This window comes from Gobio gobio (genome assembly GCF_949357685.1).
Source record: "Gobio gobio genome assembly, chromosome: 23".
Taxonomy (NCBI): domain Eukaryota; kingdom Metazoa; phylum Chordata; class Actinopteri; order Cypriniformes; family Gobionidae; genus Gobio; species Gobio gobio.
This window is the reverse complement of record NC_137119.1, coordinates 23,155,733-23,171,568: the sequence shown is the minus strand read 5'-3', so window position 1 is coordinate 23,171,568 and position 15,836 is coordinate 23,155,733. Positions and strand designations below refer to the sequence as shown.

Genomic DNA, 15,836 nt, shown 5'->3' with positions numbered 1-15,836 from the left:
CCTTTGTGTTCCGAAGATGAACGAAGGCCTTATGGTTTGGAAGCACATTTTTGGTTTTACAGAGTTTGGGTGAACTCTGTAAAAAAAACTAAAAAATATTTTTTTGTTGATTCTAACCTTCAAGTTAAAGGGGCTATATGCGTTTTTCTGAAATTTAAACTCGCGACTGACACCTGTGGCCAAAAAACAGAACTGCTCTCATTTTCTGCTCGCTCTCGCAGCGGTGGTGACGTCACATCCGCAGACAGCGCGGGAAAAGACGACCCGCCAGAAAATAGGAAAAATAGGATACAGGCTTATAGGTGCACCCACTGTGAGCGGACAAGGTGTCAGTATGCACATCAGGAGATGTTTGAGTCATAAATGGTAAAATAAAAAGGCTATTGTTACGTTTATTTTGGGGGAAAAGTTGCATATAGCCCCTTTAAGGTTAGATGAGGACAAAAATAATCAAAAATATAATAATAGGTGGAAAAGGGTGTCCAATTAAATACCCAATACTAACCTATAAGCAATAAATATAATACTACTATTAATATTAACACATATATACTCATGTACATTTCTGGATACCTTTTCAATGCTTTGACAATGGGTAGCGAGGCCATGAATATAAAACAAATAGTTACATTATTTTCATGCCTGGTCTACTGGAACATTTTCTTAAATGTCAACCATCCATGCAGGCTACATTTATCTACTGTAAATAAACTAATTAAGCAGAAAAATTATCCTTAAGAATGGTATGTGTGACTGGAAAATAATTTTTTTTTTATTACAACTCAGACAACTAAACACATCTACCATTTGGAAAATGTCACCAGACAGTGTAGAAGAAGCAGGAAACTGAAAACAGGCTGTTTCTCTGAAGACCTCCAAAGAATGACATTTTAAGAAACTTTCATCTTAAACACAAAAGGAGTGCTGTATAAATTGATCGGAGACAGTTAATTCATAGAGAAACGTCTAACAAACAGCTGGAGGTGAAGACTGTCAAACCAAACACAAATGGACAACTTAAGGCATCTCAATCTGGTATTTGTAGAGCAAATACTGCCACTCTCCTTAAAGTACAGACAAACAGCCAGTATATGAATATGAAACTCCCAAATTAAATGTGTAGGGCTATAAGAAAAGCACGTCAAGGAGGCTTTCCTCTCCAAAGACAGCTAATGGTGCAAACAATAACAGTCAGTATCTGCTGAAATGAGTCTGTATTGCTCATGTATCTGAATTGCTTCAGTAAACCTCCAAGCTTATCATCTTGCAACCAAAACTTCCAACAGGAAACGATTACTCACCCACAACTCCACTACTGATACAGATATTATTTTGCAACCTCCTCTTTAAATGCACATAAAAGGACATAGAGACCTTACAAATGAGATGCTGCATAAACAACAAATTAAGGTTTTAAACTATTAGTAGTTTGCATCAATATGGGCATGTGGGAATACGTTTTTTGACATGAACAATATCTTTAAGTCAACACTTCTTTATATAAACATTGACAGGTTTAGTTCACATGCTTTAAGAACATCATAATATCCAATTGCAAGTGTTTAAAGGAACAAAACAAAAAATGTTCTTCATTAAACTGAAGGTTAAGCAACAGAAAATCAAAGCAGACCTCTGATGATCCTGAAGTGCATGGATCCAACAGATGGTGTCAATTGTACGTTGCGAGACATACTGAACTTCTCTTCCCTTGTTAACTCTAATTAATTGATCAATAACGGACACAAACAATGAAAAAGACTGCAGGTTTGACTCACCGAATGGTTAATTCCCCACATGAGAACACTGAGCAGAGGGTCGCTGGCACGAAACAGCTTCACTTTCTGAGCCACGAAGTGTTTCTTCTTCGTTTTTGTTTTGCTCGCAAACGATGAGACAGTGTTACCAGCCGAGGCCATTGTTGGTTGTATAACAATAAATTAACTATCACACAGTGACAAGTGCTTTAATTAAGCTAGTGGTGTCCTAACTGTCTCTTAGTAAAATATCATTTGGCATAACGTTCAGTTAGCTAACTAACCGCAGCCAGCTAGCTGTACCAACTCAACTATTAGCTCTCTAGACAGATGAATAACTCGCCAAATGTGCTGAAACAGTCTGCGGTTATATATAACATTAAAGTTAAGAGCAAAACGCGGTGTTATTTTAAGTTCTCGCCCGTAAACTGCAAAAGCTCCTTAAGACTTCATTAGTAAGCCTTCCTAACTTGCTAACTAGCTAGCCTGGCAAGCCAGCCTCCTCCCCTCGGGAGCCTTTTTAACACTTCGCTTTATGAAAAACAGTAGAAATACTGACGGATACAGCTGAAAATAGAGAATGAAATGTAATCTGAACGACGTCAGTCTAATTTGGGGAAAAAAGAGCGGGTGGAGAGACATCCACTGCAGCGCTGCTCCATTAGCATGCTAACGCACCCCAGCCAGGCTAAGCCAGCAACCCTTCAAATATGTCTCAAGCAAAATCCCACTCCCACTTTCTTTCTTTGTCGTTTGTCTGCCCCGAAAAGATGTTTACTTTTAGACGAAGCCAGTATTCCGAGCGTGGAAAGTGTCCGAGTCTGAATTCGGTGTGAATTTTGTCAGCTATATCTAAATTGCTTGAAGTTGGCGTATCCGGCTCATCCGCACTGCCCGACTGACGGACTGACAGCTACACACGCGCGCGCGCATGCACACAAGCACACACACATACACACACACAGACACACACATTTTGATTTATAACTCAAATGTTTATTTTAATTGAGGAGGTCAATTAAAAGTATTTAGTTTTAGAGAAACAAATAATAATACAAGGGAAGAAAATATATATATATATAAATGTCTAGAATAGCCTAAATAAAAACTAAACAAATACTTTCTTGTTTAGACAACTTGTGATTTGGTAAAGATGGATGGATGGATAGATAGATAGACATTGCGCAGGTGCATTTTAGTTGTACTTGAAGAATGGGTTAATTTACCAAAAGTCCATGGTGGCACTGGGTGTGTTGTATAGTCTTATTATGGCTTTCTATGGCGCTCCCTGCAACACCTACTACTGAACATGCTCATCATTCCAGCAAGCATGTCACGGAGTGGGTGGGTAGTGTACTGTCCATGAGTCTGTCTGAACATGATTCTCATCAGAGGTCCAGGTCTACTCCAATGACATCTGTTTTTCTAATGAGTTCATACCATTTTAGATGGAGGAAATTGGAGAACTGACACTTCTCCAACAACTTCTCTAAATGCTTTAACCCGCAACACCTAAATGCTCTGTTCAAATAGTTTAATTTATTAAATAAAATATCGTATTAAATAAATATAATTAAATCGCATTTAATAAATAGTGCTTATATTGGATTAAACTATTATAGAACAATGAATAAGAAATTGAATAGACTAGATTTCTTGCCGTTGAGCTTGTTATTTTAATAACCCGATTTTCTCTTCTAATTATTAATTTCATTATTTTGTATAGAATTTAATAAATTATTTCGTCAGAGCCACCTAACGGTTCATGACCGACATATTTTAAACAAATAAATAAATAATTGAGCAAGTATGTTTCAGAGTGATTCTTGCCCCACCTACAGGTGAAAGGGTCAATTACACCTGTGTCACCTAGCAACAGCAGCTAAACAGAAACATAAGCGCACAGCTTTCAGTGTAGCAGGTATTTTTTTAATGTCGAATTTGTTTATAATAATGTTTCGTGGAAATTGTAGATGTTTTGTTATTATTTATCTTGCTGGCGGGTTTTCTGTGCTAGTTGATAGGCTACGTTACATTGTTCCTTTATTTGTGTAGTTTGGAGTCTTTGACATCTAGATGGGGAAAAAAGTCAAAAAAGAGACCGAGTCATTCCAGAAAGATGTGGTGAGAAAGTTTTTCTTCACTCGTGTGATTTTCCAGTGCTTTCTTGAAACATTTTTAAACTTTTTAGTTTAACTCTTTTTGTTCCCTGTTGAAAAAAACAGCATATGCTAGTATGTTTCAAAGCGTGGCAGCTGGTTTGAGCTGGTTTATGCTGGTCCTTAGTTGGTCCTAAGCTGGTCCTAAGCTCAAGTGCTGGACTGGATTGCTGGTCCTAAGCAACTACGTTAGCTCCAGTTTAGAACCAGCTTAAACCAGCTCAGGACCAACTTAAACCAGCTCATTGACCAACTAAGGACCAGCTCAAACCAGCTGCCATGCTTCAAAACATACCTAACCAGCATACGCAGTTTTTTCAACAGGGTTGATGCTTTTCAATCAGAGAGTTACTAAAAGAAAGACAATATTGACATACATGACATACAACATATTGACCAAGAACTCCAGATGAGAAAATCATTCTTTACTCTCTCTGAGTCAGCCAACCTTTTAATACCTGTCAAGTATTATTCTTTCAGTTCGACCCTCTACCTATCGAGAGCAAAACAGCAGCGACAGCGGTTCTCATGCTCGGCTCTCCTGAAGAAGAGGTGCTGGCAAAAGCTTGTGAAGCCATCCACAAATTCGCAGAAAAAGGTAACAGTGTCATCTAGTCTTACAGTCTAAGGTCATTGAGAATTTTGCAGAGGTAAGTGCTTCCCTTGTGTGGCTCTCCTTTATTGATCCCTGTGTGCGTTTTTGCTGTTGTGCTGCTATTTTTAGGTGATGAGAATAAGACTTCTTTGATGTGCTTGGGAGCGATTGAACCTCTTTCTCGTCTCATATCTCACGAGGACAAGACTGTGCGCAGGAATGCTGTCATGGCTCTGGGCGTCATGGCTTCTAACAGTACGTAAGGTACAAAAATAGTCACTGCTAGTAATTCAAAGGATGTTCAGCAACATAGTTTTCATTTTTAGTTGACATATTTAAACAGATGAAGTTAAAAAGTGTTTGAAGACACTGGATGTGATACCTGCAATCATCAGCAAACTGTCACCTGAAGGTACAGGCAGTTTTTTCATTTTCAAATTAAATATGCATTATATATGATCACTGATCACTGTTTGGATTTAAATTGGCAAATGCTTAAGAGTCTATGATTGGATCATTATTGCAGTGATTATTATGTTTCTAACATGTTATTTGTTTGGCAACAGTTCTTCTAACCCTAATTGATGGAGTGTGTAACTTTTCATTTCTTCAACAACCATGTAGGAAGACACATCATGGCCATATTCCAGTATGACATTGTCAAGATTCATCAGGCTCAATTTGTGAAAGAATGGTTTGGGAGGGAGCATGAAGAATCATTTTCACACATGAATTGCACCTCTGAGCCCAGACTTTAAATTCATTGAAAGTCTTTGGGATGTGCTGGAAATAGTGATGGAGATAAATGTTGTGATGTTATTCTACTCTAGCACATCCCAAAGACTTTCAGTGAATTTAAGGTCTGGACTTCAGGAGCTAATTCATGTGTGAAAATTATTCTTCATGCTCCCTCCCAACCATTATTTTACAATTTGAGCCTGATGAATATTGACATTGAATATGCCCATAGTCTTAGTTAAAAGCTACACACTCCATCAATTAGAACTAGAAGAACCGTTTCCAAACATATAACATGCTAGAAACATAATAATCACTGCACTGAAATAATGCTCCAATCATAGACTCTTAAGCATTTGTCTATTTAAATACAAGCAGTGCCTTTTTTTTGGCTGATATACACTCACCTAAAGGATTATTAGGAACACCTGTTCAATTTCTCATTAATGCAATTATCTAATCAACCAATCACATGGCAGTTGCTTCAATGCATTTAGGGGTGTGGTCCTGGTCAAGACAATCTCCTGAACTCCAAACTGAATGTCAGAATGGGAAAGAAAGGTGATTTCAGCAATTTTTAGCATGGCATGGTTGTTGGTTCCAGACGGGCCGGTCTGAGTATTTCACAATCTGCTCAGTTACTGGGATTTTCACGCACAACCATTTCTAGGGTTTACAAAGAATGGTGTGAAAAGGGAAAAACATCCAGTATGCGGCAGTCCTGTGGGCGAAAATGCCTTGTTGATGCTAGAGGTCAGAGGAGAATGGGCTGACTGATTCAAGCTGATAGAAGAGCAACTTTGACTGAAATAACCACTCGTTACAACCGAGGTATGCAGCAAAGCATTTGTGAAGCCACAACACGCACAACCTTGAGGCGGATGGGCTACAACAGCAGAAGACCCCACCGGGTACCACTCATCTCCACTACAAATAGGAAAAAGAGGCTACAATTTGCACGAGCTCACCGAAATTGGACAGTTGAAGACTGGAAAAATGTTGCCTGGTCTGATGAGTCTTGATTTTTGTTGAGACATTCAGATGGTAGAGTCAGAATTTGGCGTAAACAGAATGAGAACATCTCACCTTGTTACCACTGTGCAGGCTGGTGGTGGTGGTGTAATGGTGTGGGGGATGTTTTCTTGGCACACTTTAGGCCCCTTAGTGCCAATTGGGCATCGTTTAAATGCCACGGCCTACCTGAGCATTGTTTCTGACCCTGTCCATCCCTTTATGATCACCATGTACCCATCCTCTGATGGCTACTTCCAGCAGGATAATGGACCATGTCACAAAGCTTGAATCATTTCAAATTGGTTTCTTGAACATGACAATGAGTTCACTGTACTAAAATGGCCCCCACAGTCACCAGATCTCAACCCAATAGAGCATCTTTGGGATGTGGTGGAACGGGAGCTTTGTGCTCTGGATGTGCATCCCACAAATCTCCATCAACTGCAAGATGCCATCCTATCAATATGAGCCAACATTCCTAAAGAATGCTTTCAGCACCTTGTTGAACCAATTCCACGTAGAATTAAGGCAGTTCTGAAGGCGAAAGGGGGTCAAACACAGTATTAGTATGGTGTTCCTAATAATCCTTTAAGTGAGTGTATATATTCACTTTTTAATTGATTTTGCTCAAACCTTACTTACCTGCCACCTTCTTTTCCTCAGAGAATGTTGTGGTCCATGAGTTTGCCACTTTGTGTTTGACGTCATTATCAGTGGACTTCTCCTACAAGGTCCAGATATTTGACCACAAAGGACTTGAACCTCTTATTCAGCTCTTGTCTAGCCCGGATCCTGATGTGAAGAAAAATTCTGTGGAGTGCATATTTAATCTTGTACAAGTAAGACAACAGATGTCAGAGTCAGACAAAAGGTCTGTTGTGAATTAGACTAAAAGGCATTTGTCAGGGTGGTATTTTACAGCACTAACAAAACACAGTTGTTAGATGAAAATTGAATTTAAAATTATTTGTATTTTCAATGACGTCATAGATATTTGATCAGATTTAAAACCATAACCCTTTGAATTCCAGAAGGATGCTGTTAAAATCAATTATTTGTGCTCTTTTCTGCTTTGTGCACACTCAGGACATTCAGAATCGAGCGGCTGTGCAGCGTCTAAATGGACTCCCCCCACTTCTGGATCTACTCCGCTCGGAGTTCCCAGTTATTCAGCAACTTGCACTGCGCACCGTAGAGAACATCACCACTGACAGTGAAACCCGTGTGGCCTTTAGGAATGTACAGGGCTTTGAAAGAATCCTGGAGCTCCTTGCGACCAAAGTAGGCTAATTATTCTCATCTAAATTATTCATGAGCATTTAGCCATTTCAAAATTGCTCCTTAGTCACCTTCATTACGAGCAATCAAACTTCTTGTACGCAAGTGGAGAACAATTCAAGCAATTCAATCAAAATCAAGCAACATATGATTGAGCAGTAATGGCAGCTGTGTCTCTACAGGAGTTTAGTGAACTGCACGAGGAGGCTCTCAGGGTTATCTGTAACTGTCTGGAAGACAGCGAGTCCATGCAGCTTATTCAGACGATGGGCGGCCTGGAACAGATACTGCAATTTGTTGGCACGGCCACACTGCCTGAAGCGCAGGCTAATGCAGTCAAAGCCATAGCCAGGATGGCACAGAGCAGTAAGGGGAAAAATTCTCATATCTTTACACTTTTTTTGACAAATGACAGTTTGTGCTCTATACACCGATCAGGCATAATAATGACCACCTTCCTATTGTGTTGGTCCCCCTTTTGCTGCCAAAACAGCCCTGACCCGTCGAGGCATGGACTCCACTAGACCCCTGAAGGTGTGCTGTGGTATCTGGCACCAAGATGTTAGCAGCAGATCCTTTAAGTCCTGTAAGTTGCGAGGGGGTCCTCCATGAATCAGACTTTTGTTTGTTCAGCACATCCCACAGATGCTCGATTGGATTGAGATCTGGGAAATTTGGAGGCAACTCGTTGTTGTGCTCCTCACACCATTCCTGAACCATTTTTGCTTTGTGGCAGAGCGCATTATCCTGCTGAAAGAGGCCACAGCCACCAGGGAATACCGTTTCCATGAAACGGTGTACATGGTCTGCAACAATGCTTAGGTAGATGGTTTGTGTCAACGTAACATCCACAAGGATAGCAGGATCCAAAGTTTCCCAGCAGAACATTGCCCAAAGCATTACACTGCCTCCGCCGGCTTGCCTTCTTCCCATAGTGCATCCTGGTGCCACATGCACCCAGCCATCCACGTAATGTAAAAGAAAACGTGATTCATCAGACCAGGCCACCTTCTTCCATTGTTCCGTGGTCCAGTTCTGATGCTCACGTGCCCACTGTTGGCACTTTTTCTCTGACCCAGTCGTCTAGCCATCACAATTTGGCCCATGTCAAACTTGCTCAAATCCTTACACTTGCCCATTTTTCCTGCTTCTTATACATCAACTTTATGGACAAAATGTTAACTTGCTGCCTAATATATCCCACCCACTAACAGGTGCCGTGCTGAAGAGATAATCAGTGTTATTCACTTCACCGGTCATAATGTTATGCCTGATCGGTGTATATTGTCAGACAACATGTGCAGTAATTGTAAAACAGCTTGTCACTGGGCAGTACAAAAGTACATCTTTGTACCTCATGTAAGATTTTAGTACCTTAAAGATGTAATTCATCATAATTTAAGCGCCCTCATGTTGTTCTGGAACATTAAAGAAGATACAATGGAAGCCAATGTTCACCAAAATGGCTTGGTTACCAACATTCTTCTTCTTTCTTTTTTTGTTTTTTTAACTCTGCAGACAAAAGTAAGTCATACAGGTTTTTAATGACATGAGGGTGAAAACAGAATTTTCATTCTTGGACAAACTATCCAGAAGGGTGCATATAACTTTTAAGGGCACACGTTTTTACATTAAAGATGCACATTAGTACTTTTAAGTGTTCATAAAGGTGGGTACATATTTTTACATATTGTACGGGTACCCTTAAAGTACTAATATGTACCTGTAAATACAAACATGTACATTTAAAATATGTCCTCTTAAAGGGATAGCTCACACAGAAATGAAAATTCTGTCATGTTAGTACTATAAGAGGATATATTAGTTGGGTGTATATTTGAATTTACATACAGTATACATTTTTTAAGAGTACATTTGCACTTTAAGGTTGTATATTAATACCTTAAGAGGACATACTTCTTCAAGGGTACATATTTGTACTATTTAGAGGTACAAATTAGTACCTTAAGACAACATATTACTCTCCCAAAAAAGTATGCATTTTTTCAAGATTTACACAGTTCAATTAATAGTAAAATTCCATCAAAAATTGAAATGAATAATCCTTACATATTATTCATATTTTGGAAAAAAATATGAGCTTAATAAAACATTTCGTATAAATCTTAGTTATTAAAACTTAAATTTAAACATATTTTCTTTTTTCTTTATGAATACAAATCAAATAAACCAAATGGCCCATTCCCTTATTCCATTAAGTTAAATACAAAATGCTTTGTTAAGCTCTAGTCCTTTTACGCATTTAAAATTCTTAAATCATAATGAACAATATGCAAGGATTACTCAATTCAATTTAATGGAATTTTACTATTAATTGAAATGCGTACATTTTGAACAAAGGATTAGATTTTTTTTGAGTGTAATATTTTAAGAGTACATATTAGTACCCTAATGATACACATGGCAACTTTTTGAGCAATGTTGCCGTCAACGGGCAACCAGGTGAGACACAGGGCCCATGACTGATCTAAAGTATCCAGATAGAAATGTGTTGGCCATTCTCAAATTTGCCCTGTGTATCATCACCTTAAGGGTACATAGGTGTAGCTTAAAAACTTAAGTTTTGCACATTTTGTCTGACAGAGTATAGTAGTAGAAACTAGTATAAAGCAAAAGACATAAAGTTAATCAAGTTAATTTTCTCTCAATAAAGGTGAGAACAGAAAAATTCTGCATGAACGGAATGTAGAAAAAGCCCTCACTGATCTTCTCATGCAAGAGAATGAGAGTGTACGTACTGCTGTATGCCAGGCTGTGGCAGCAGTGAGCAAAGACCTTGCCAGCAGGGATACATTTAGATGCCTGGGTAAACCCATTTACATTAAGTGTCCAGATTTATTTCCCAGTTTAATTAAATCTGACTTTAGTTTTGTTTAATCTATCATCTTGTCCTTTTGTGTCATTGAAGAACTGATGTGTCTGTGCGTTTTAGATGCGATCGGGCCCATCGTGCTGCTGCTGGACAGTGAGGGAAGTGAGTTGAGAACGGCCGCCGCAGAGGCCCTGTCCAGTCTGACCAACAGCAACAATCTCAATGCTTAGTGAGTCATAATTGAAGTGCAATAAGACTGTATGGTCAATAAGTACAGTATTGCACAACTCTACAGTAATGTACCTTTATTTTTCCCTTTTCAGTGCTATATATGATGCGGGGGGTATCAAGCTCTTGGTGCAACAGCTGCGAGACAGCTGCACTGGAGCAGCTGTGCATGCGGCATCAGTCTTGACAAACATGGCATCGCAGGAGGAGCTGCGCAGAAGCATTCTGGCCCATGAAGCTATGCCAGCATTGGTGGAGCTGCTACGCTCCACTGACAACAACACACTCAGCAGTGCAATGCAGGCTGTGGCTTCACTGGTCTGTGATGCAGAGGCCAGGCTAGAGGTAGCAGTGCACTGCACAAAAAAAAGTCAATTTCAAAGGTCTACACAATCGACGCAGCTTATCGGCTAACTGAGTGTAGAAAAAACTAAAAAACAAATTCTGGGTCAGGGGTGTGAAGGACGTAAATAGATATTGTTCTACATTGCATTATGTGCGGTTTCTGGTGATTGTTTTTTTTTTTTTTCTTCACATGCAGCTGAGAAATGTTGGAGGCCTGTCACCTTTAGTTCAACTGCTCAAAACGATCAATGCTGATATTCGGAGAAACGCTTGCTGGGCAATTAGTGTGTGTGCAAACGATGAAATAACAGCCCTAGAATTGTGCAATGCTGGGTAAGCATGTTTTATGCTTTAATACACTAAATGTTTCAAGTTCAAGGTAGACATTTATATATATATATATTAACACAGTATATGGAGCAAGTTCCCATACCTCAAATGGGTGCGATCAGCCTTTGATTAAAAAAAGACAAAAAAAAAAACATTAACTCTCAAGGATTTTAATAGGCTTTGGCATTAGAATGAACTGTTAAAGTAAAAGCAGTAGATGGCAGTAAATCCCAAATATAAGATTTCTGGAAGGAAATGAAGCCTACTTTAGGACCAGATTTAGCATTTGTGATTATTTGTTATGACAGTAAAACTATTTTCCTTCAAACTTCTCATCCCTGTAATACATCTGGACATTTTACATAATTAATGTTTGTATGTTTCATTTGATTTGGTGGTGAAATATGACCAGGACAAGTTCCTGACAGGTTTTGAGAAATTCATTCTTTTAGATGTTTTCAAAGTAACTTGTTTTGTTGTCATCAATCTTACAGAGCTCTAGAGATACTCCAGGAAATCAACCTGTCACCACACCGTAACAACAAATTTAGTGAGCTGGCACTACAGAAGCTTCTGGACAGCAATCTACCGTTGAAGTATAGTCTGACAGGACACCTGTCAGCCAGCGATATAACCACTGATGGCTTCTACGACCCTGGACAGGTCCAAATATGAATGTTTTTCAAGAGAAAAATAAATCCTCAGTCGTAGAGATTGCACAAATCAATAACTCTTTCTCGTTTCTCTTGATTTGTCTTCTTCCTTCTGCAGATAAGAATAGGTCATCAGGTTCCTACCTTAGAGGATATATCAAAACAAGTGGTCAACCAACATCGAGCCACTATTGCGGTTAATGGCAAGCCCCCGGATCAGTATGTTAAGGACAAGGGTTATGCTTTGGAAAATCCAAACCTACTGTTTAACATGAAACTTTCTCAAATGTCAAACATTGAATCAAACAGCTCCACAAATAGCACTTTTCCTTACTGGTTTGGTGTATTCATAGTCATTTGGGGGGCACGTTTAGTCTATTTTCACTGGTATTTTGACCTCTTTTCACTTCTGCGATCTCACTTTAGAAAACAACCTCTTTGTGGAGAATAAAGACTTTCAGAGCCCGTCCTTTTCCACACCATTAGTTCTACAGCAGCACACTTGAATATTAAATACCTCAGTTGCACAACAGATAGATGTAGATAGATGAATTTCCCCTGGGGGAAATTCTTTTGCATCGTTGGCTCTGGAATCTGGCCTTGAGCTCCCACAGGAGAAATGGGAGTTCTGCCACTGAGACTCAAACGACACAATTTATGCTCAGTTCAAGTTAATTACATTTAAAGATTCTAAATTGTAAACAGAACATTTCTGTTTTTCTGTTTGTGGATTTGGTTCTACCATTCAAATGAGTTGATTGCCAAGTGAGCACAAAGGTCTTTTGATCCACGGCTCTAGGAAATGTTGTGAAGTAGTTTGCTGTTTTTGCTTAGTGGATGTTAAGGTTTAAAAATGCTCATACATTTTTTTTGTCTTCTATCAGATTTATTACCAAGGGACCAGATGATCGTAAGACAGACAGTCCAACAGAAACTACTGCCTCATCTGTTATGAGCAGCACAAGGGCCAGCAAAACACCAAGGTGTGTTGTGTATACTCAGTGCTGGGTAGTAACTGATTACATGTTATCAGGATTATGTATCAGATTCCAAAAATTAAGTACTTGTAATTGGATTATATTACATTTTAAATCAGACTCGTAGTCAGACTACTTTACTTTTGTATTGATTACATGTTATTCTCACAATGGCAGTAAATTAAAGGGATAGTTCACCCAAAAATGAAAATTAGCCCATGATTTACTCACCCTCAAGTCATCCTTGGTGTATATGACATTCTTCTTTATTAGTTATATTCAAAAAGTCCTGCTCTTCCAAGTATTATAATAGCAGTAATAGTTGCTCTGTTTTTGAAGTCCATAAAAATGCATCTGTCCGTCAAATAACGTGCTCCACGCAGCTCTGGGGTGTTAATAAAGGCCTTCTGAAGCGAATCGGTGCGTTTGTGTAAGAAAAATAACCATATTTAAAACTTTATCAATTAAAATTTCGGCCGACCGCCTTCCGCATTCAATTTATGGAAAAAGTGTTGAAAGTGCCTCTGCCGTTCAAAAGGCTTCCGTTACCAGGGACGCTCATCAGACATCATGTACGCATCTTGAATTGCGAGAAGGCACTTTCAACACTTTTCCACGGAAGGCGATCGGCTGGAACTTTACTTTATAAAGTTTTAAATATGGATATTTTTCTTACACAAACGCATCGATTCGCTTCAGAAGCCCTTTATTAACACCCCGGAGCGGCGTGGAGCACGTTATTCGACCGACAGGTGCTTTTGTTATGGACTTCAAAAACAGAGCAACTACTACTGCTATTATAAAGCTTGGATTAGCCAGGACTTTTTAATATAACTCTGATTTTAATCGTCTGAAAGAAGAATGTCATATACACCTAGGATGTCTTGAGGGTGAGTAAATCATGGGCGAATTTTAATTTCTGGGTGAACTATCCCTTTAACTGATTCCACTTCTTTGTTATAGCTATTTTAAGTGTTCCTCTCTATAAAAGTCTACTTCTTATATACGTTCAGAAGGTCTTCCAGGTTTGTGGAATTGCACACACAGACCAGCCGCTAGTCATGTGACTATCGCTAAAACTAAGACCCACAGCATTTAATCACTGGATTTACAGAAATCATTTCATTTTTAAGAAGTTTTCTCAACATTGCATATTTAATCAGCTCTTGATGAACACATTAACTATTGTTTGAATTATCACTCAGTGGGTCATTTAACCACGTATTACTGTCTCTGGAAGCCATTTGCCATTCAAATGTACAATTTAATGTACACATTAAAATGTACAAATTCACATCATTTCATATTTACATGCAATGTAGGGATTCCCCAACTTTTTTTTGTCAGCTGAACCGCTTTGGCCTAATATATTTACTTAAATTAAGCCCTTAAATTTTAAGTTTATAAGTTAATAAAATGAAGTAAATAATAATAATAAATACAATTAAGTTCACAGTTTTTTTTATTATATGTTGGATAATGGTCATATGACATGCAGGTTTTATATTAAACATTTTTTTTGCTTTTTATTCAACTCACAAACCCCAGTTTGTGGAAACCCTGATGTAATGTAATATTTAATGTACTTCATCAATAATGTTGATAACAAAGAATGGAATATATTTTCTTTCTCTTTGTATTTTTATATCAATATGGTACAAAGTTATTCTATTCAAATCAATGTGATAAATGAGTTAGGTCAAAAGTAATCAAAAAGTAGTCCGATTACATTACCTTAAATGTGTAATGTAATGGATTACATCACTAGCTACAAATTTCATCATGTAATTTGGAATCAGTAACCGACTTTCTCTTTCTAAAGTAAAATGAAGGGAAAGGGTCACAAAGAGGATGAGAAAAAGAAGGACGAGGATGAGAGTAAGCCACAGCAGGAGACTGTGGTGGATGAAGCATGGAGCTTGCCGTATGACGCTGCGTTTCATAACCTTCTCAAAGAGGCTGACGAATCTATCTCGCCACTTCAGGATGAGGTCAAAATGTATACAGCTTTGGGCATGTACGTTTTTTTTTTCACTGTCATCCCACATTCAACATCCACATGGCTGAAATGTGACAAGTGATGATTTCTCACAGGTTAGTGTGTGAGGCAATGGGTGGACAAGTTGAGCCAGAGAAGCTGCATGACTTCCTGTGGGAACTGCACATTAGCGAGCTGAAGTTTGAAGCCACATCCAACATCGTTCTCATTGGAAAGATAAAAAAGGGCACCTACTTTCACAGAGCGTTGCTTTTCAAGGTAATTTATGCTTATGCTATTGCCAGTTCCCTCTCTTTGCTTGACTGTGTAAAAAACTGACCTGACAGTGACTTTGTTCAACCAAACACATCTTTAGGGTTGTAAAAAAATTTAATAACCACATAGTACAAATTTGAAGGGATGTTTTCCCATAAATGTCTGTGGTGGTTAGTTGCAGCTGATATTTCTGCCCAATTGTGTGTAAGAGATTAATTGCAATACCTTTTAGGTTCTTGCAGACCGAATTGGGCTGAGCTGCAGTCTCATAAGAGGAGAATACAACCGTGCGTGGAACGAAATCCTCATCACTGGTCCAAAGAAACATTATGGATACTCTCAGCCTGAAAGCTATATTATAGATCTCATGCACCAACCTGGAATCCTCATGAAAAGCAACTCACCAGCAGCTTTAGCATATCAGACCATTTAGTAGGCCTATACTATATATGGTGTCTTGAGAAACAATGTGGCAAAGGGGTTAAATAATATTTTAAAAGCATATTACAATAATCTGTTAAAGTGAAGTGAATTAAATCCAAATAAAGTATTATCAAAACTGATGTGTACTCTGGTAAAATTAATTGAATTATCTCTGATGATAATAACTGGTTGAGGAAGGCTACGTTTCTCTCAGTTATGAAGGTCAAAGTCTACGATGAAATAGAGACTGGTGAT

General features: G+C 38.6%; 2 protein-coding genes across 5 annotated transcripts in view; one reads left to right on the top strand and one right to left on the bottom strand.

The window, feature by feature from the left end:
* The window catches only part of pip4k2aa (phosphatidylinositol-5-phosphate 4-kinase, type II, alpha a), a 46,124-nt gene extending 43,415 nt beyond the window's left edge, over positions 1-2,709 (bottom strand). For 3 of the 4 annotated variants that reach the window (XR_013815745.1, XM_079806932.1, XM_079806933.1), the window contains exon 1: positions 1,776-2,709. Coding sequence is in view for 2 of the 4 variants with exons in the window: in XM_079806932.1 (XP_079663058.1) it covers positions 1,776-1,916 (141 nt within the window). In the remaining 2 variants the exon portion in view is untranslated. The remainder of the gene's footprint in view (positions 1-1,775) is intronic. The other variant, XM_079806934.1, reaches the window with a different exon arrangement.
* A 1,121-nt stretch (positions 2,710-3,830) lies between these two features.
* armc3 (armadillo repeat containing 3) lies at positions 3,831-15,720 on the top strand (the record flags this gene model as incomplete). The annotated part of the gene is made up of 17 exons (XM_079805742.1): positions 3,831-3,878; positions 4,394-4,511; positions 4,638-4,763; positions 4,852-4,920; positions 6,924-7,099; positions 7,347-7,541; positions 7,721-7,904; positions 10,213-10,365; positions 10,492-10,600; positions 10,695-10,944; positions 11,141-11,277; positions 11,769-11,937; positions 12,046-12,146; positions 12,812-12,910; positions 14,727-14,921; positions 14,999-15,161; positions 15,391-15,720. 17 exons carry the CDS (start codon positions 3,831-3,833, stop codon positions 15,589-15,591), a joined length of 2,493 nt encoding a protein of 830 aa, XP_079661868.1. The 3' UTR covers positions 15,592-15,720.
* Positions 15,721-15,836: the final 116 nt, after the last annotated feature.